Raw genomic sequence first — 21,025 nt, 5'->3', positions numbered from 1 at the left:
AAACATGGTACCAGGAGTGGTGCGCCAGGTAGTCTGTGCCAAGAGTGAAGGACTGACGGCAGTATGGGAGTGAAAGGCTGACAACTTTTCCAGGGCTGACACGTGCATTCCTTTGGTTGAAGATGGAGACGCTGAGACCACTGGACGGCTTGAAGCTTGTGGGTAATGTGGACGGCAACTGGTGATCTTTGAAGCAACAGTTCGAGCTGTATCTTGCTGCTGTAGGATTGGACTCGAAGCCCAACGCCAGGAAGATTGCTTTGCTACTTACCGTGGCGGGTCCTCAGGCCATTGAAGTCTTCAACACGTTCGAGTTCGACAGGCCGGGTGATAAACAAATGTATGAAAAGGTGGTGGAAAAGTTTGATGCACATTGTTCACCGCAGAAGAACACCGTCTATGAGAGGTATGTGTTCCGGTCGCGTGTGCAACACCCGGAGGAAACTTTTGATGTCTTTGTCACAGACTTGAGGCTGAAGGCACAGTTTTGTGAATTTGGACAGTTAAAAGACTCTATGATCCGTGATCAGATAGTGTATGGAGTTAATGACAAACGGATGAGAAAGAGGCTGCTGAGGGAGGCGAAGCTAACTTTGGAGGACGCCGAGAGGATGTGCCAGGCTACCGAGTTAGCTCAGCAGCATGGTAAGACGCTCAATGAGTCAAGTGTGGCTAACGAAAATGCTACAGTTGCTGTGGTCAAGAATAAGACACAGAGACATGTGGCTCAGAATAAGAACTCTGATAATGTCTTGTATTCCTGCAGAAGATGTGGTGGTAAACATGAACCTAGACAATGTCCAGCTTATGGGAAAAAGTGTGTGAATTGTAATGGAAAAAATCATTTTGCAAAACAGTGTCGATCAAAGTGCAAAACCAAATCTGTGAGGTTGGTTGATGAACCTGACCTTTGTGAAACTTTCTTTGTGGGTATGGTGTCATGTGAAGATGCAGATACTCATAAAAAATGATATACATTTAGACAATGAGGATTCATGGATTGTTTCTCTCCCTGTAAATAGAGCGTTGGTTGCACTGAGAATTGATACGGGGGCACAAGCCCAAAATATTTGATAAAAGAGTGTGTTTGAAAGACTACAATGGAAAAGATATTGAAAGCAAAGGTCAATGCAGACTCAAAGAGATGGTAAAGAACAAAGTTCATAATATACTGTTCACTATTGTATCTGAAGATCGTGAATCATTGCTTAGTGGGGCTACTTCAAAAAGATTAAATCTAGCAAAAAGAGTTTATAATGTTAGCTTGTCACCAAACATGGAAACAGTGAATTCCATTGTGAAGCAGTATGACGATGTGTTTAGAGGTTTGGGATGCTTACCATATACTTACAAGATTCAGCTGAAGGATGATGCTTTACCAGTAATTCCTGCATCCAGGCGAGTTCCAGTACCACTTCGGGATCGTCTTAAGAAGAAACTGGACCGAATGAGCCGGTTGAAAGTCATCACCAAAGTAGAGGAACTAACTGAGCGGGTTAACTCTATGGTTTGCGTGGACAAAAAGAACGCCAAACAGGAACTGAGAATATGCATGGATCCTGGTGATTTAAATAAGAACATCAGACGTGAGCATTATCAGATTCCAAAACGAGAAGAAATTGCTAGTGAGATGGCTGGAGCCAAGTATTTTTCAAAGCTAGATGCTGCCCAAGGTTTCTGGCAGATCAGACTGGACGAGAAAAGTTCCAGGTACTGTACCTTTAATACACCTTTTGGCAGGTACAGGTTTTTGAGGATAATTTCAGCTTCTGAAATCTTTCATCGTGCCGTGGACAATCTGCTGGAAGGACTTGAAGGTGTGCGGTGTTACGTGGATGATGTAATAATATGGGGTTCCACTTTACAAGAGCATAATGAAAGACTGATCAAAGTACTTCAGAGGGTTCGTGAAAATGGTTTGAGGCTGAATCTGACCAAATGCCAGTTTGGTGTACCTGAAATCACTTTTCTTGGTGATAAGCTGTCTGCTAAGGGTGTTGAGTTAGATGAGCGTAAGATTAAAGCCATACTCAGCATGCCTAGTCCAACTGATAAGAAAGGTGTACTCAGAATCATGGGTATGATCAACTTTGTGGGAAAATTTATACCGAACTTATCAGTGAGACCGTCGGCTTTAAGGGAGTTGTTTTGTGACTCTACTGAATTCAAGTGGACATGTAGACATGAGCGGGAGTGGAATATGTTAAAATCTATTTTTACATCTATGCCAGTGCTAGCTTATTATGATCCAGTTAAACGTCTGAAAGCATCAACCGATGCCTCTAAAGATGGGCTGGGTGCTGTGTTATTGCAGGCTGAAGATGAAACTGGAAGTCGGTAGCATATGCTTCTAGATCAATGACTAAAACGCAGATGAAGTATGCTCAGATTGAAAAAGAGTGTCTTGGTTTGGCATATGGTTTAGACATTTTCCACTGCTATGTTTATGGTCTACCTACTTTCACGGTGGAGACGGATCACCACCCACTGGTGTCCATTGTGAGAAAGAGTCTGGATGAGATGTCACCAAGAATTCAGCGCCTCATGATGAAGTTGCAGAGGTATGACTTTGACTTGATATACACGCCTGGCAAGCATTTGGTGTTGGCAGATGCTTTGTCACGTGCACCTGAATTAAGCTGTAAGGGCACAGTTGAAGGAGAGGTGGAGAGACACGTGCACATGGTTGCTGAGTCTCTACCGGTGTCTGATGCTAAGTCAAAGCAAATCAGTGAAGAAACTGTAAAAGATGTAGAGCTTCAGTTGGTGATGTCGCAGTTTCAGACAGGTTGGCCGAGAGGGTCATGTCCGTCGTATTATCACATTAGATCAGAGCTCAGTGTGGTGAATGGATTGTTGCTGAGAGGCAGGAGAATCATGATTCCTTGTAGCATGAGGACGGACATGCTACAGAAAATACATGAGGGACACTTGGGAATAGAGAAATGCAAGAGGAGAGCAAGAGATGCTGTATACTGGCCGGGTATAAATAAGGATATAGAACAGCTGATCGCACGATGTGAGACATGTCAAAAGTATCAGAGCAGTCAGGCAAGGGAACCGATGGTGATTCAGGGTCTTCCTAATGTACCTTGGAAGAGGGTTGGGACAGATCTGTTTCATTACAAAGGAAAGGATTACTTGCTGTTAACTGATTACTACTCCAACTATCCTGAAATAGCCTTGCTCTCAAGCACAAATGCGATTAATGTTATCACTCATGTTAAGTCTTTTTTTGCTAGACATGGCATACCAGAGACTGTAGTGAGTGATAATGGGCCGTGTTACAGCTGCAGAGAGTGGCAGCAGTTTGCTATGCAGTATGGTTTTCAACACGTGACGCCTAGTCCTCAATATGCACAATCTAATGGAAAGGCAGAAAAAGGTGTACATATCATCAAACAACTTTTAAGGAAGGCCGCTGATAGCAGATCAGATCCATATTTAGCTCTTTTGAGTTATAGGACAGCTCCTCTAGAGTGTGGTTTATCCCCTGCAGAGTTGCTGATGAATCGTAAGTTGCGTACAACTTTACCTTGCTATACCGATGACAGACAGCAGGTTGGTTTGAAAACTAAACTGGACAATTTAAAAAGGAAACAAAAATATCACTATGATAAGTCAACTAAGGTACTTTCACAGCTGGAGAAGGATGATGTTGTCCGAATACAAGATCAGGTTGCATGGAACAAAAAGGCAATGGTTTTAAAGGAAGTTGGACCGAGGTCTTATGAAGTGAAGACTGAGGATGATAACGTTCTCAGGAGATCTTCTACAGTGGTGGAATGTCAACCAAATGAACTAAATTCAGAAGGACATGAGCAAACAAATGAGGGTACATCAGCATCGTCTGTGCTAAGGAGGTTGAGTCGGCATATAAAAAAACCTGATAGGCTGCAATTGTGAAGCTGTGGATTCATTGGTGTGTGTTTTAACATGGGTTTATGATGGACTGTAAATCATGGGTTGATATGTGTAGACGGTAAAATATTTAGTGCTCATGTATGAGAATACTGAATGTTATTTTATTGTCATTAGCAAAACATGTAAAAAAAAAAAAAAGAAATGTGTGAAAACTGTGTTTGTGGTGTTGTATTGTAGAACAAAGAACAAAGAAATACAAGCTTTCCTTCCTGCTTTGCTGCAGTGCGGACGCTTCCTGCTTTGCTCTCCTTTCTGCTTGCATTTTTCTTCTTTTTTTCTTCTTTTTTCTTATCTTTACCGGCAAGAAATTTAGGAACAAGGACTCCTGGTCACTTATAAATCACTGGAACAAATATATTTTTTGATAAATTTAGTTGATTGCATCGGAGAACTAGTGGAATAATGTCTCCTAACCCTGCAGTATCAGTGAGCTGCACTGAGTGTGAGCAACTTTCTTTGAGGATAACACAGTTGGAGAGGAGGATTGAAACACTGCAAGACATTCGTGTGAATGAAGAATTTATTGACTCTGTAGTAGCTTCTGTACAAGCTACTGAGTTGTCAAATGGATTGAGTCACATCTTCATACGCGAAGGCATGTCGAATGTGGAGCCTCCCGCTACAGACCTGGCTGATACACTTCCCTGGATGTGTTCAAATGACATTGGAATAGCTGAGGAAAATCCCAAACCGGACCATCAGACTGATCCCTCCTACTGGAACACTGTTGGTGCCAGACCAAAGTCATCAACCCCGGCCAGAACCTGGTCTGATGTTGTTCGTCGCAGAGGTAAATCCAGCAGGAAATTTAAAGCTGCAGCACTCACTCCACCACCTGAAGTCTCACTGCATAATAAATATGATGTGTTGACTCATATTAAAATGAATGTAATGCAAGGATATATAAAAACTCAAGAAATAGCCCTAAAACTCAGCCCAGGGCTAACCAGACCAGGAGGAGAGGCCAAAACTCCACAAACAGGAGGACTAGAGAAGCTATCGGCGCCTCCACACAAAAACAAATAGACACAATTCTGATTGGGGACTCTATAACACAGCATGTCAGGATGGCAAAGACGGAAAATTTAACACTTTTTGATACATCAGTCAGGGAACTGACAGAGATGTTGCCGACCATTCTGTCTTCACATCCAGATGGTATGAAGATTATTGTCCACACAGGGTCTTTTGATATTCTGAGGAGGAAAATTGGCTCTGAGATCCTTAAAAAAGACTTTTCTCTGTTGTTGGAGAGACTGTGTCAGTTTGGAGCACCATGTCTACATGTCAGGACCCATTCCTACAGCGGGTAAAGGAACTGAACTTTTCAGTAGACTTCTTGGCCTGAACACATGGTTATCAAACTCATGTATCACCCATGGGATAAAGTTCATTGATAACTTCAATATCTTTTGGAACTGTAAGGAGCGATTCAGACCTGATGGTGTGCATCCAAATCTAACTGGATGCAGATTACTTGGTGCACACTTGCGTCATGCTGTTGGGACGGCAAACCCAAACATGATGTACAGATAAGAGCGAAGGACACAGCAGAGAGGAGATCAACTCCCAGCTCTCCCCCCTCACCAGACCCTCTTCTCCACATCACCCAAGGTCTTAAAAGGATGTCTCTATCCAGGTCTGAACCCCAGCGACCACCATCTACCAAGAAATACAGGGCTCCCCCTCCTCCCCCTCCTCATCCTCCTATTAGATCATCTGTCCTGACCGAGCAGGGCATGGGAGGAGGTTCCCAGAGCAGCAGAATTCACAACAAAGATAACATGCCATGATGCGTTCAGGGTCCTTGCTGTAGTTCTGCTACTACTGACAGCTGTTCTGAGATCAAGCCTGGACCCAGTAGGATTCCTGTGTTAGTAAAATAAGGAATCGAACACGGTCAGTTTGTGGGGTGAATGGATCTAATCTGTTAACTGTACCTTGTATAACTCAGAATACAACAGAGACCAGAGGAAACTTCATAAAGCTGCTGTACTAAATGTTAGATCTCTGTCCAACAATCACTGTTAGTTAATGACTTCATCATTTCTCACAGTTTAGATTTTCTTTTTCTGACAGAAACGTGGTTAACAGAAGACACAAGTGCTACAGTTCTTAATGAAACAGCACCCCCTCATTTTAGTTTTATGAATAAATGTGGAAACGGGAGGAAAGGGGGAGGAGAAGCTGCCTTATTTAAAGATTCATTCCAGTGTAAAGAAATGTCATTTGGTGATTTTACTTCTTTTGAATATCTTAGTTTTATTTTAAGGGGCATTCCTAAAATCCTATTTCTAATCATCTACAGACGTCCAGGACACTGTGTAAATTTTATTGATGAATTTTCTGAATTATTGTCGGTTATCTCTACTGATTTTAACCATTTCATCTTAACTGGGGATTTTAACATTCACATAGATAACATGACGGATGGTAATGTCAAGGAATTTTCTTCCATATTGGACATGTTTGGTTTGTGGCAACATGTAACCGAACCGACCCACATTCGAGGTCACATTCTGGACCTGGTTATTTCAAAGGGTGTGGAAATTTTTTCTGTAGCTGTCACTGACTTGGCCTTGTCTGACCATTTTTGTATTTTGTTTGATTTACTGATCACTCAGAATGTTCAACCAACCTGCTCCTCGGTTAGGAAGAGGAACATTAATGAAAGAACAAGTGCTAAGTTTGTGGAGGCCATAGCTATGTTACCAACAACCAGAGCAGAGTCAGTTGATGGACTCCTGGATAATTTCACTCTGAAAATCTTGAATGTAATGGATGTTGTTGCACCAATAAGAATCAAGAGCACTTTGAGCAAACAGAAAACACCATGGAGAAACACCACTGTGGTTACCAGCCTAAAAAGAGAATGCAGAAAAACTGAGCGGAAATGGCGGAAAAATAAACTTCAAATTCACTATGAGCTGTACAAACAAAGCCTGCGTAACTATAACAATGAGTTGTGCAAGGCCAGAGAGCTGCATTTATCTGAAATGATTAACAGGAATGTCAACAATTCTCTCTGTTTGCTATGATTGAAAAACTTACTAATCCTCCTAAACAGATAAGCCCTGAGCTCCTTTCCACTGAGAAATGCAACCAATTTACCAACTTTTTTAGCCAAAAAATTAAAACAATTAGGCAAAATATTAATTCCACACAGTCAAACAAGAAAATTAGTCTGTGCCTAAAACCCGGAAATAATTCTGATGTCATGTCGCAATTTAAAATGGTTGATTTAAAAATCCTACAAGAAACAGTTTGGCATTTGAAATCAACAACATGCACTCTGGACATGATACCATCCGACTTTTTAAAACCAGTTTTTACCTCAGTAGAAAGTGATCTCCTACTGATAGTTAACAGCTCACTGGCATCAGGCATTTTTCCCAAGTCACTAAAGATAGCTGCTATTAAGCCTCCTAAAGAAAAGGACTCTAGACGCCTCTATAATGAACAACTATAGACCGTCTCTAACCTCTTTTATTTCCAAGATTATTGAAAAAGTTGTATTTCACCAGCTTCATGACTTTTTAAATGAAAGTGGAAATCTTGATAAATTTCAGTCCGGCTTCCGACCTCATCACAGCACTGAAACAGCTCTGGTCACAGTGGTAAATGACATTAGGTTGAATACCGATTCTGGTCAAGTATCAGTCCTGGTTCTGTTGGATCTCAGTGCTGCGTTTGATACTGTAGATCACAGAATCCTGTTGCATAGGCTGGAAAACTGGGTTGGACTTTCTGGAGCGGTCCTTAACTGGTTCAGGTCCTGTTTAGAAGGCCGGAGTTATTTTGTTACGATCGGCAGTTATGAATCCGAGCGAGTGGCCATGACTTGTGGAGTCCCCCAGGGGTCAGTCCTTGGACCTCTTCTGTTCAACTTGTATATGCTCCCTTTGGGTAAAATATTACAGAACTATAGCATTAGTTATCAAAGTTATGCAGATGATACACAACTTTATGTGTCTCTGTCACCAGATGACTGCAGTCCAATAGACTTATTGTGTCAGTGTCTGGAACAAATAAACACCTGGATGAGGGAGAATTTCCTACAATTAAATGAAGACAAAACTGAGATTATTCTGTTTGGTAGCAAAGAGAAGAGGGTCAGCATTGGCAAACTCCTGGAGACTCTGGCTTTTAAAATCACCAACCAAGTTCGTAACCTGGGAGTGTTGATAGACTCAGACCTGACTTTCAGCAGCCACATCAAAGCTTCACTAAGAAGCTTTTTACCAGCTCAGAAACATCAACAGAATTAAAAGTTTAGTTTCCCAGAAAGACCAAGAGAAACTCATCCATGCATTCATCTCCAGTAGACTGGATTACTGTAATGGTCTTTTAACAGGACTTACTAAAAAGAGCATTAAACATCTGCAGCTCATCCAGAACGCTGCTGCTAGAGTTTTAACCAGGACTAAGAGATCTGAACACATCACACCAGTTTTGAAATCTTTACACTGGCTTCCAGTCAGTCACAGAATAGATTTTAAAACCCTTCTGCTTGTTTACAAATCCCAGAATGGTTTAGGCCCAGAATACATCTGTGATATGTTCAGAGAATATAAACCTAGCAGAGCTCTTAGGTCCAAAGACTCTGGTCAACTAGTCCAGGCCAGAGTCCAGACTAAACATGGAGAAGCAGCATTTAGCTGTTATGCTGCAAACAAGTGGAACAAACTGCCAGTGGAGATTAAACTTTCCCCAAATGTAGACATTTTTAAATCCAGGTTAAAAACATTTCTTTTCTCATGCGCCTATTCATGAAATCTGCCTGTTAACTTTTTTTTTTAACTTATCTTGCTTTTAATCATTTTAATGTAATTTATTATTTTATTGTGATTATGTGTTGATTATGTGTTGATGCCTTTTACTATTCTAAATATCTGTAATATCTTTGTTTTATGTAAAGCACTTTGAATTGTCCTGTACATGAAATGTGCTATACAAATAAACTGCCTTGCCTTGCCTTGCCTTGCCTTGATGTAAATTTTAAGGATGGGTTCATTTGGTTATAAGGGGGGATGTTGTGATATGTGATGATGTATTATGTGAATGTGTTGTAACAGCAGAGGGCGCTACTGAACATACCTGCTAATGTGACTATATAAGCTAGTGGGCATGAAGAAGTGGAGCTCACCCGACAGTACGTATGGACACTTGATCACTGAGCACAATAAAGTTCAGAGCGTAAGCTCATTTGATCTGAAATGATGCCTCCTCATTGACAGAACAAAACAGAAAGCAGCTACGCAGTGCTGACTTAGTACACTTTTCACAGCGATGGACTCATGCTGCCTCCTGTTTGGGCTGCTTTCTCTTGACTTCTCCGTACACATCCTAGTGACATCAACGGACAAACGGAAACCAAGTCAGCACCGCCACGATCACACAAAGCAAGCAGTAATGAGACTGTGTTAGTGAGCTGGTAAACCCCCCTCAAAGCAGAAGCCTCACTGGAAGAAGTTTGAACATTGACCTGATGAAAAGAAAAACAGAGAAAAGTTGCTCCAGAAAGGTCTGAAAACCAGACATTTTTAACAACATGTGACCTCTAGTGGTCGTGAAAGGAGATGCATGTGAAAGGTAAAAATGAAGGCAACGTTGCCTCGTAAGAAGAATGTATTTTAGCTCAAACAGTCATTGGTTTTTTGTCTAAACCAGGTTGAAGCAGGAAAGAGTTTTAATAAAGAGTTGTATGTTGGTTTCAGTCTCAGAAAGGCTGTAACAGAAAACACTTACATGCTGCTTTCAGGGAACTACTTTACAGGAAATGCTTTATGAGTCGTATTTAAAGAGCTGATCGACAGACTGATTCATTCTCTACATCCAGATTACACTGCATCGCTGTCTGTATTTATTTAGGCCAGTGATTCCCAACCCTGGTCCTCAAGGCCCAGTATCCTGCAGGTCTTAGATGTCTCCCTGCTACGACACACCTGATTCAAATAATGGCTCATAAACAGACTTGTGCAGAGCTTATTGGAGAGCCATTTAATTTGAATCAGGTGTGTTGCAGCAGGGAGACCTGCAGGATACTGGGCCTTGAGGACCAGGGTTGAGGACCGCTGATTTAGACAATAATTAACCAGGAAACTGGGAGGTCTTTTTTAAGGGAGTCCTGGCCAAGAAAAGCAGCAGCCCAGCTAACAAACAAAAGACAACCAGGATTAAAATCATAGTTACCATAAAATAAACTCAACCAAAGGAAAGTCTCAACTCACCGGACTCATTTCTTCCAGGCACGCTGACGATCAGGATGTGCAAAGGAGGTTTTCCTGATGAGTCTCCACCTGCTGAAAGCTCCACGAGTTGCTCCAGCTCTGATGTGGTTTCAGGGGTGACCTCATCTTTGAAAACCAGTTTTGGTTGGTGGCCTCCGTCAGTGATGGTGTATGTGTGGTCGGGTTCTGGTGTGGCCATTTCTGGAAGTGATGAGGATCCCAGCATTGCTTCCAGGGATGAGGTCTCTGTACCTGAGGTGATCTCTGGAGGCCCGCTTGGTCTAGGTGTGGTTTCTACCCTGGATCTGCCATCACCGCCACCGCTGATCTCGCCTCGGCCTGACGCTGCCTGGCCATCCTCCTCACCCTGGAGAGAGATGTCCAGCTGTGCCGACTGTGGACTTGGGCTGGGTAAGGTGGGGAGCGGAATGGGGGGCAAAATGTCCCCTCTGCTTGGGTATGACTCCACAAAGCCTTTATGAAAGTCTCTGACATCGAGGTCGTCTAAGCTGGAGTCAGAGGCCGTGGTGTACGAGGAAGTGAGGTCCAGGTATGGTGTCTCTGTGACCGGTTCAGGTGTCCTGATGTGAAGTTCAGGCTGTGGAGGGGTTGGCGTCTCTGTGGAGGCCTCGGGTGCAGACACAGCTGGACTGGTCCGTGAAGGTGCAGTGGTCGAGTCTGGTAGTTTAGCTGTAAGGGAGAGGAACATGGAGAAGGTGACCAGCATGATTCGAGGTTCAGACCAAAGACCAGTGCATCACCAGGAATTTGTTCAAATTTGATAATAAAACCATCTAATGAGACTGAACTCCTCTAATGTCAGTGACCCCTTTTAAAGAACTTTTATGGATCATTGTTGAAAGCTTCTTAACATTTTCCGGCGCTGCCATGGTCCTCAGAGGGGAACCAACAGATGTTCTACATGTTTTATTAATGGATCTGTATTTATTGTGTTATTGTTGATTATTTAATGTACTTCTGTGTGGTGTCCTCCTGCGACCTTGTGGCTACTGGTCATGTCTGACACTGAATGCTGCCTGCTGTCTGTGCTGAGCTGCTAATGAATCGCCCGTGTGTGATAAATAAAGCTTTCTGAATCTGAATGACTGGGGTTTGTCTGAATTAGTAGGTTTTGTTTTCCACATGTTCGCTGTGAGATTAAGATCTCGGGGGAGTTTCCTGTCAATGGACCCAAAATATAGATGTTTTTTCCTCGAGCCACATAGTGGGTGCATTCATAGCCACTGGGTACATTTGGTGGATTATGACCTCCGCTAATGACCTTACACATTCTCGTGAATGAAGAATTTTAAATTAGTTCATACATATGACGGGAAAGTTGATACAGCAGCGCCATGACGATCTGCCATCTTAAAACTACAGCCGCCGGCAAAGGACAAATAGCACCAACGCAGAATCCCTGCCAGCCAGATCACAGTGAGACACCGGATGAGAACGAAGGGTTACTACCCCGGCAGGTTGGAAAATCTGTTAAATTGTTATTAACAAACATGCAGCAGCAGCAGCACAGGAGCCGCTTCACCATCTCCAAGAAAGAGAAAAAGGAACTTAGAGGCAGCAAGACAGACCATCCAAGAAGAAAGAACATGGGGCTAGCCTTCCCCAGGTCCAAAAGGAGAAAAATTTTAAAAGGGATGCTAAAGTTTTCTCCTCAAAGAGTAAGTCAACGCTGCTGCCTAACTTAGCCCAAAGCTAACTGTATTCATTGGTTTTTTTTTAGATAGTGTTGCCCATTACCAACCGGACATCCGGTTGTTCGGTTGTCGGTATTGTGAAGGGGCAGAAGTCCGGTTGCTGGTATTAAGTTTGTTAAACCAACAAATAAACCAGTCATAATTACTAAGTGAGACTGAAATTGAATGATACTAATGAGGAACCATTTGGGAGCCAAAAGGGCCGACTCTTCTAAGGGAGCCAAATCTTTTATAAGGACCGAACTTCCCATCAACAGTGTGCATGGCCCAAAAGTCATGACCTTTTATGGGCATTTTTTGGGCAAAGTTTACCTGCAAAATAAAACCACCTGGTCCATCACGTTAACTTACGAGAGACTGGCATTCACCAATCTAGGAGTAACGAACAAGGTTGCTGTCCATGAACACATCTGTGAATCTGACGAAGATTTTTCTTAGATTTGTAGTAGCAGATTTGTAAGAAGATGTTGGTGAATGAGGCCCGATGATTTCAAGCATCGCCGCCCTTTCAAAGCGTCCAGCCTGCGATTGTAAGTCAACCAGCTTGACTAAAGCCGGTTCCTTGTTTAGAGCAGCAGATTTTCTTTCTGCTGATTAAATCTCCATTTAAGATGGCGTTACAAAGCACCGTTCTGTGGATATCCGAGGAGGTCCGGACTTTTCTTGGCATCACTGGGGAGGAAGAGGTCCAGAGAGAACCATAAAGAGCCGTGTTTTGGTTCTACTTTAAGGAAGCCGCTGAAATGGCGTCATGCTTTTACATAGCATCTATCGCTATCCAGTTGATGCTCCGCCTCTCAGGTAAGGTTATAGTTGGGTGTGGAAACACAACGAGATTACAGTTTACAGAACATATCCTCACCCTAACCGACCCAACCCGTTGGTGGAAACGAGGCTAAAGCGACCTCCATCCTCGTCAACTCTCTCCTCACATGATGTCCGTCGGCCTTTTTGTGCTGACATGCAGTGGAAACAGGTCAGCGGTGGATTAAGTTATTTTTATATTCTGGATTTTGTGCCTTCAGAAACACAGTATACAGACTTGGTGAAGATTTTGGTCGTCAGCCAAACGATGGAGAAAAGCCAAGGTTTCCATGCAAACAGTTACAGGTTAACTGGTCATTCGATCAGTCAGAAATCAGTAATATTGAGTTGTTTCAGAGAACATGTGGAAGATTAGACACAACCCAAACACGGGGTTTCTAGAAAACACCATTTTCCTGGTTTATTAGACCTAAATTAAGTCATGTTTTCCTCTGTTCCTTTCTTCCCCATCACTTCATTTTCTGCCTGTTCATGTTTGGAGCATTTCAGACTGTAATGTGAGAACAACCATCACCCTGAAGGTGAAAACGGCTCCTCTGCTCACATTTCAGACGTCTGACCGAAACACAAACTGACCCGTCCAGCATGTCACATCATTATTAATCAGTAAAGAGGAAGAAGCCGGTCAGCCTCATTCATCACAGGGCTGAATTCTCTACAAAAACACTCTGGCCCTAAATCCAAACTTCTGTTTATACAATGAAATCAGCCTCGTTGTGACAGCTGCCAGGCTGCTGCTAGCTTACAGCGGGCTATAAAAGGCCAAGCTTGTCTCTCCGGCTACATGAAGTCACTTGTGAAGTATGACCCATTTCAGGCCTGGAGACAGAAAAAAAAAACAGTTCCCGGTCTGATGCAGGCCAGAAAAACCTTGTTTCAGGGACACAACCAGAGTAGCTGCTAGCTAGCTGTGTTAGCTGCTGACACAAGACCAGACAAACCAGTGAGAGTTAATCTTCCCTGTTTGGATTTAACGGCTGGTTGTTCTTCCCTGTTTCAGGGTGTTCATGTCCAGAGGACCTTGATCCAGATGCCTGCTGGTTTGTCCAGATGCAGCTTTGCTAGCCTAAGCTGTGCTGACATGTTCTTTTTCTCCTCCTGCAACCCTTCCCAACAAGTTGTACTGGTTCAGGTTTTTCTAACTGGACTGTCATGAACTGTAAGATCTAACCTGCTAATTGAAACCTGGAGAGTCTGGGACGGAGATCTGGGTTTTTCCTGCTCTGATATGATGGACTCAAGAAAGTCTGGAATGACCCAAACCCTGATACCTGGAGAGGTAGCAGCAGCTGCTGCTCTAAGATCATTCTGATGTCTTTCCTCCTTGGCACTGAGTTAACACTGAGTCCCGACCAGAGTCCAGATCAGAGTCCAGGCCGGAGTCCAGGCTGGAGTTCAGGCTGGAGTTCAGGTTGGTGTCCAGACCAGAGTCCAGACGGGAGTCCAGACAGTAGTCAAGGCCAGAGTCCAGACCGAAGTCCAGACCAGAGTCCAGGCCGGAGTCCAGACCACAGTCCAGACCAGAGTCCAGGTCGGAGTCCAGGTCAGAGTAAAGACCGGAGTCCAGACCAGAGTCCAGGCCGGAGTCCAGGCCGGACTCCAGACCGGCGTCCAGACCGGAGTCCAGGCTGGAGTCCAGATCAGAATTCAGATCAGAGTCCAGAACAGAGTCCAGACCAGAATCCAGGTCGGATTCCAAGCAGGAGTCTAGGCTGGAGTCCAGACCAGAGTTCAGACTGGAGTCCAGATCAGAGTTCAGGTCGGAGTCCAGACCGAAGTCCAGATCAGAGTTCAGGCCGGAGTCCAGGCTGGAGTTCAGGCTGGAGTTCAGGCCGGAGTCCAGACTGGAGTCTAGGGCGGAGTCCAGCATTTATGGAGATAATGTTTTTCTCCTAATGACGAATGAAATCCGTTAACTGGTCTAAACTGCTTTTAATCGTTTAAATAAAGTTATTTTATTTTACTCCTTTATTTACGTGGTAATATGATTTTATTCTCTTTTTATTCTTTCATGTAGCTTTAATGCCTCCCCTCCCCCGCTGTCATGACTAATGTTTTATGTGAAGCGCTTTAAACTGACTTGAAATAAACCTGGTGGTTCATCGTTTCTTGTGTTTTCAGATACATAAACCTTGAACCTTGAACGCCTCATCCTGCTTCAGCCTGTCTGTGGGACTTTATCTTCTTATCTGACATCAAACTTGTGCTCTCATAGAGGAGCTGGTTTTTAGTTTTGGTCTCACCAGAAAGCCGAACCTGGAGCGTTTACTGCGGGGAGTGGCTAAAATAACATGGCTGTGGCATCTGGACCAGAGAAACTGAACATTTCTGCTTCTGTCTCTGAGATAATGCAGCAGGATGAAATCTTGTGGATGTGAACACGTGTCTGTGACGTTGGAGGGGATCGGGTGACGTTAGTTTACCTTCTTCATGCTGAAAGTGTTTCTGGCCGTTCGCCCTGCTGGTGTCGCGACCCCGCCCAGAGATGATGTCATGTGTGAGCAGCCATCTGGCTGAGCTGGGGTCCGCTACATGCATGAGTTCTCCTGGAGCTCACGATGCATGAGTTCTCCTGGAGCTCACGTCTCGGCTCGTGTAAAGCATCGTGTTGTCCAGCTGGCCTCTGCAACGCTGCTTTCTGGTTTCTGAGTCTGGCTGTCGGGGCCCAGCTGTGAAACATTAGGGACCTGACCCGTTTCTGCTAGGTTTTCCCCTCATAAAAGACCCGCAGCCATAAACAGGGCAGTGGGAGTTTATTCCTCCCTGTTCGGGTCTGAATACTGCTTGTTCTTTGCTCTGTTTCAGCTCAGCTGTGGTGAAGAGGCGGAAACACAGATTTGTGGAGAGAAGCCTTTGTTGTTGCAGATATCTGCACGTTTCTCCTGCGAGTGTTTTGGTTTTCTGATGATCTGTCTGCTGACGCTGAATTAGCAGCCAGACCAGGCTGAAGCCCCTCCAGATGATTCATGACAAAAACATCTTTCTTTTTAAGCTGTGGACAACGTGAACTCAGAGTCTCTACGAGTCCAGAACCAGAACCAGACCAAGTGGAGAAACATTAGTTTTGTTTAACATCTTTTACATTAGGGTTAGTAAAGCTATTTAGACAGGGTTTAAAAAGATGAGACTCGTCTGTTTGTTTGTTTTAATCCAGAATCTTTACAGAGTCTCTGAATGTTTAGTTTAGTTCAAACTAATGTGGAGTTTGTTGGTTCAGATAAACTGAACTGTGCAATAAAAAGGACAGATTTAAGTTCCCAGGGAAGAAAGATGAACTGCTCTCCAGCTTTCTGGAGGAAACCTGATCTTCACCTCATTTCCATTTTCAGAGGAACTGAACTAAAGTGATGAATCATTCATGTAGAAAAAAGGCTCTAAAGCTAACATAGTAGCTGGTGTTATCTTGTTAAAGTTCTTTGTTTTGGACAGTGTCTGCCCTCACCCTGTGAAGACTGATATAAATATTGACTTTATTCTGCTTTAACCTAGCAGCTAACATTTTCTTCTTTAAGGTTCTCGTCTTAGACTAATTTAATTTTTAAAACAATTTGTCTAGGCAAACAACTAACATTTATTCATGCTAACATTGCCATATTTTGGCTAACATTGCTGCTAGTCATCTTGCTTTGTCTAAAATAGTGGCTACAGTAATGTAGTTTGCTATATTACTAACATCAGCCCCAATATCTTAGCAGTTATTTTAGCTAAAATATGCTAGGCTTACAAAGATATAACTGTAGCCAGTGTTATCTTTATGAGGCTAGCATAGGCTAGAAGCTAGCATATTTCAGCTAAGATAACTGCCAAATACTCTGGTTGATGCTAATATAGCAGCTAATATAATCTTGATTCAGCTAACATTATCATGTTAAGGGTAATGAGTTAAATGTGGGTTTTTTTCGTTGTTTAGCCACTTAACTTTGACCCATGAAACACTCATGCAGAAAAAAGGGCTATTAAGCTAACATAGTAGCTAAAGTTATCTCGTTAAAGTTAACTTGTTTTGGACAAACACATGGCTGACTTCACTTTCTGAAGACTAATATAGTTAATAACTTTATTCTATGTTAACTTAGCAGCTAAAGCTAACAGAGCAGCTCATGTTATCTTGTTCATGCTAAAATTGCAGCTAAAATAACATAAAATTGGTAAAGCTAATCCAGCAGCTGATACTGTGTAGACTGATGTAGTAGCTAACATTTACATGTTTATGCTAACACAGTAGCTATTGTTATCTTGTTTAATCTTGTCTTCTTCGACTCATTTAACTTTAAAAACAATCCTGCCTAGACAGCTAACATTTATGGACACGTGGAAGACAAAAGAAGAAGGAAAAATATCTACAGCAGATGAACAGGATCTGAAAGTGATGTCCGGAAGAAACAGGAACAAATCCAACAAAGACCTGAACCAGGTACAGTCTGCTAGAAAACACTTATCAAAGAAGAACTGGAAAGTTCCTTCAAGGATCCAGGAAAACTATTCCTAAAGACTATGATAATGATCGATGTGAACTAGTTCAGATATTAGTTATTACCATACCATACCACATTTATTTAGCGTTTTAAAGGGTCAACACGAGGTTGACCAAAGTGCTGCGCACCAAGTAAAACACAGGACCGAAATAATTACTATAAGAGTAAAAACAAAGAGGGAACAATCCAATCAGGAGACTAAAGCTACATCTAACTCTCACTGGGTTAAAAGCCAAAGAATAGGGCTTCCGGTTACGACGGTGAGGAGAATGGACGTATAACGCACTCGCTCCCTCGTGCCAACTCGTTACGAATACTTACCCCTGCCAAAAACCTGAGGAATGACTTGTTAAAACGCTTCATCTGCTAGAATATGCGCAGGGGGTTGTCAAGAAAGAAGAAAAATCTGGATACTCAAAGCAAGAAGGGTAAAGAAGTTGTGACGGAGAACATGCTAGCACCTGAAGCTATCGTGGCTAACTTCCAACATAGCCTGGACGCCATAAGCAAACAAATACAGTCCTTACAGACAGAGATGAAAACTGATTTTAAAATATTTAAAGACGAAATTACATCGGAGATGAAAAACAAACTCTCTGAATTTAAAGAGGACATATACCAGAAACTTGCAAAAGTAACAACTGAGATGGGCGAACAGGGCGATAAGATAAATGCAGCAACAACCCGCACGGAAGAGGTGGAGAGGTGGTGCCACGCGGCTAACATGGTGATACAGAAAATGGCTAAAGAACAGAAACGTGTAACAGACAAGCTGGAAGACTTAGAGTCGCGGTCGAGACGGAACAACCTGCGAATATATGGTGTGGAGGAGGATGCCGAGACGACAGGCGTGTCGACGGCGGACTTTGTGGAGAAGTGGCTGAAAGAGGAGCTTTCAGTAACTGAAGACCTCCAGATTCAATGAGCCCACCGAGCTCTTACGCCGAAGCCCAAACCAGGTCAGCCACCACGGTCTATCGTGATATGCTTCCAGCAGTTCACAGTGAAAGAACTCATAATTAAGAAGGCATGGGAGAAGAAAATCGTTTTATTTCGAGAGAAAAGGGTCTTTTTCGACCATGACTACTCGGAAAAGACGCTGCGACAACGAAAAGCCTTCGTCAACGTGAAGAGGCTGCTCAAGAAAGAAGGTGTGCGCTTCCAAACTCCATACAACAAGATGCGCATCCACTGGCCGGGCGGAGTGAAGACCTATGGAGACGCAGGAGACGCGACCCGAGACCTGAGGCAGTGGGGATACGATGTTGAGGACCCAGTAGCTCCTACCGAGGACACCGCCTCCGTGGACAACCTGATCTCAATCGGGATCATCTCGTGGACGCCCAGCCGGATGGAGAGACCGGAGATGGCTGCAAAACGCGCACGGGCTCAGCTGCAGGAATTTCAACGCACATGCGACAATTCAGGATGAGTATGATACGTTTCTCTTCATAATGTGAGCGGAATTCTCAAAATCTCCGACGCAACTGAGCGTGCCTTTTGTTTTTGAAAGACCACAGACTAAAGCAACGTTGGCTAAGAGGGGACGTAGTCTGAGTGGACTAGGATGGGCATGTTGACCCTGAGCTGGTTAAATCCCATCACTAGGTGGGGGCCCTTTCTTTCTGGAAGAACTTCCCCCTCAACACGAAAGGGAGGCCGGTATGACAAAAATCATGCTGACTCTTTTTCATTGGAGCCACTGTTCTTGTTCATTGTTCAAAAATGTTCTCTTTTGTTGTCGGTTAAGGCTTGCTGGGAGCTTTTGCTTAAAGTTTTGTATTCGAAGATAGACAGAGCATGGCTGAGTTGCTCAATGACATTTCATGGTTTTTGAGACAAAGAATTATGGTTTCTTGTCTTTAAATGTAAATGGTATGGGAAACCCAGTCAAAAGGACCAAAATAATAGCTAAACTTAAAAAAGAAAACATGCAAATCAATTTTCTTCAGGAGACACATTTGTCTAATTCAGAACATGAAAAACTGAAAAGATTTGGGTTTAGAAACACTTTCTATAGTACACACTCTAATTCACGAAAGAGGGGAGTTGCAATATTGGTAGCAAATTCAGTAAATTTTGTATTTAAAAGGGAAATAAAGGATAAAGAGGGCCGGTTTATAATAGTAATAGGAGACCTAGGTCAGACGACAGTAACGCTAGTCAATATTTATGCACCACCTGAAAGTAAAAAGGAATTTTTCAAAAAATTGCTCGACACAGTTGCAATGGAGGCCGAGGGTATAAGTATCTGTGGAGGTGATCTGAACGTAGTAATGAATTATAATTTGGACACGACTAGTCTAAAAAGAAACAAAAAATCCATTTCCAAATTTGTAAGAGACATGTGGACCAAAATAGGATATATTGACGTGTGGAGAGACTTGCACCCTCTTCAGAGAGATTTTAGTCACTATTCAGAAACACATCACGTTTATTCAAGAATTGACTATTTCTATTTGCAAAGAGAATACATAAATCTGGTAAAAGAATGTCACATGGGAGTGGCGGATCTGTCAGACCATAATGTCATTTACCTGAAGCTGGAATTGAAATGCAGACCAAGAAAAACAACATGGAGGTTAAATGCTGGCATCTTAAATAATGAGACAGTAGTCAAACAAATTAAGACAGATATTAAAAATTATCTAGAGGACAATAATAACGAAGACACAAACCCGGCAATAGTCTGGGATGCATTAAAAGCAGTAATACGAGGTAAACTAATTTCAATTGGAAGTAAACAAAAAAAAGAACGAATAAAGCAATACCAGCTGCATATATCAGAATTAAGAAAACTTGAACAAAGAAATAAAGAAAAACCAGATGAAGCCACTCGACAACAACTAAATCAAACAAAAAAGAAGATAAACGATTTACTCCAAAACGAGACAGAAACCAAAGCTAGATTCCTAAAACAAAATTACTATGAATCTGGCCCCAAAGCCACAAGATTGCTTGCTAGACAACTAAGAAAAAGACAAGTAGAACTTACTGTTCATAAAATACGTGACCCTATAACAAATCAAATAAAATACGACCCAGACGAGATAGAAAACGTCTTTAGAGATTATTATAAGGGTCTGTATACCCAATCAGATACTCCAGACCCGAAAGAAATGAAAAACCTTCTTGAACCCTTAGACATGCCCTCTATAGGAACCAAACAAAATAAGTGTATAACTGCAAGAATTACCCCAGAAGAAATCAGGAAAACAATTAAAAACTTGAAATCAAACAAATCCCCAGGAGGCGATGGCTTCCCAGCAGAGTGGTACAAGAAATTTGAAGAAGAACTCACGCCAATACTTTATACTACATTCAATTGGATTCTAGAAAATAAACTTACCCCCCCCTCCTGGAAGGAAGCAATCATTACAGTGCTCCCTAAACCATTTAAAGATAAAGAATTTTGCCAAAATTACAGACCGATTTCTATTCTAAATATTGACTATAAGATCTACACATCGATTATTTCAAACAGACTCCAAACTTGTATATCAGACCTGATAGATGAGGATCAAACTGGCTTTATTAAGGGTAGACAAACACATGATAATATAAGAAGAACATTGCATATTATTCAAAAAATTGATCAAAATAAATTACCCGCAGCTTTAATCAGCTTGGATGCCGAAAAGGCTTTTGACAGGGTTAATTGGGAATTTCTGTATTTAACTTTGGAAAAATTTGGATTCAATGAGGAATCAATTCAGTGTATCAAATCTCTTTAAAGTATTAAAGTTAATGGATCCCTCACAGATAGACTTATATTGGAGAGGGGGACTAGACAGGGTTGTTGTCTCAGTCCTCTACTTTTTGCCCTCTACATTGAGCCTTTAGCTCAAATGGTAAG

The 21,025-nt window shown here is 42.5% G+C and overlaps 1 protein-coding gene across 1 annotated transcript in view; it reads right to left on the bottom strand.

The window, feature by feature from the left end:
• The window catches only part of vcanb (versican b), a 56,912-nt gene that overhangs the window by 24,833 nt on the left and 11,054 nt on the right, over positions 1 to 21,025 (bottom strand). Inside the window, exon 8 of the mRNA XM_041970033.1 lies at positions 10,155 to 10,844. Coding sequence (XP_041825967.1) covers positions 10,155 to 10,844 — 690 coding nt within the window. The remainder of the gene's footprint in view (positions 1 to 10,154; positions 10,845 to 21,025) is intronic.

The sequence above is a fragment of the Melanotaenia boesemani genome, chromosome 19, assembly GCF_017639745.1.
Source record: "Melanotaenia boesemani isolate fMelBoe1 chromosome 19, fMelBoe1.pri, whole genome shotgun sequence".
Classification (NCBI taxonomy): Eukaryota; Metazoa; Chordata; class Actinopteri; order Atheriniformes; family Melanotaeniidae; genus Melanotaenia; species Melanotaenia boesemani.
The sequence above is the reverse complement of the archived record's forward strand: the minus strand, read 5'-3'. Positions and strand labels throughout refer to the sequence as shown.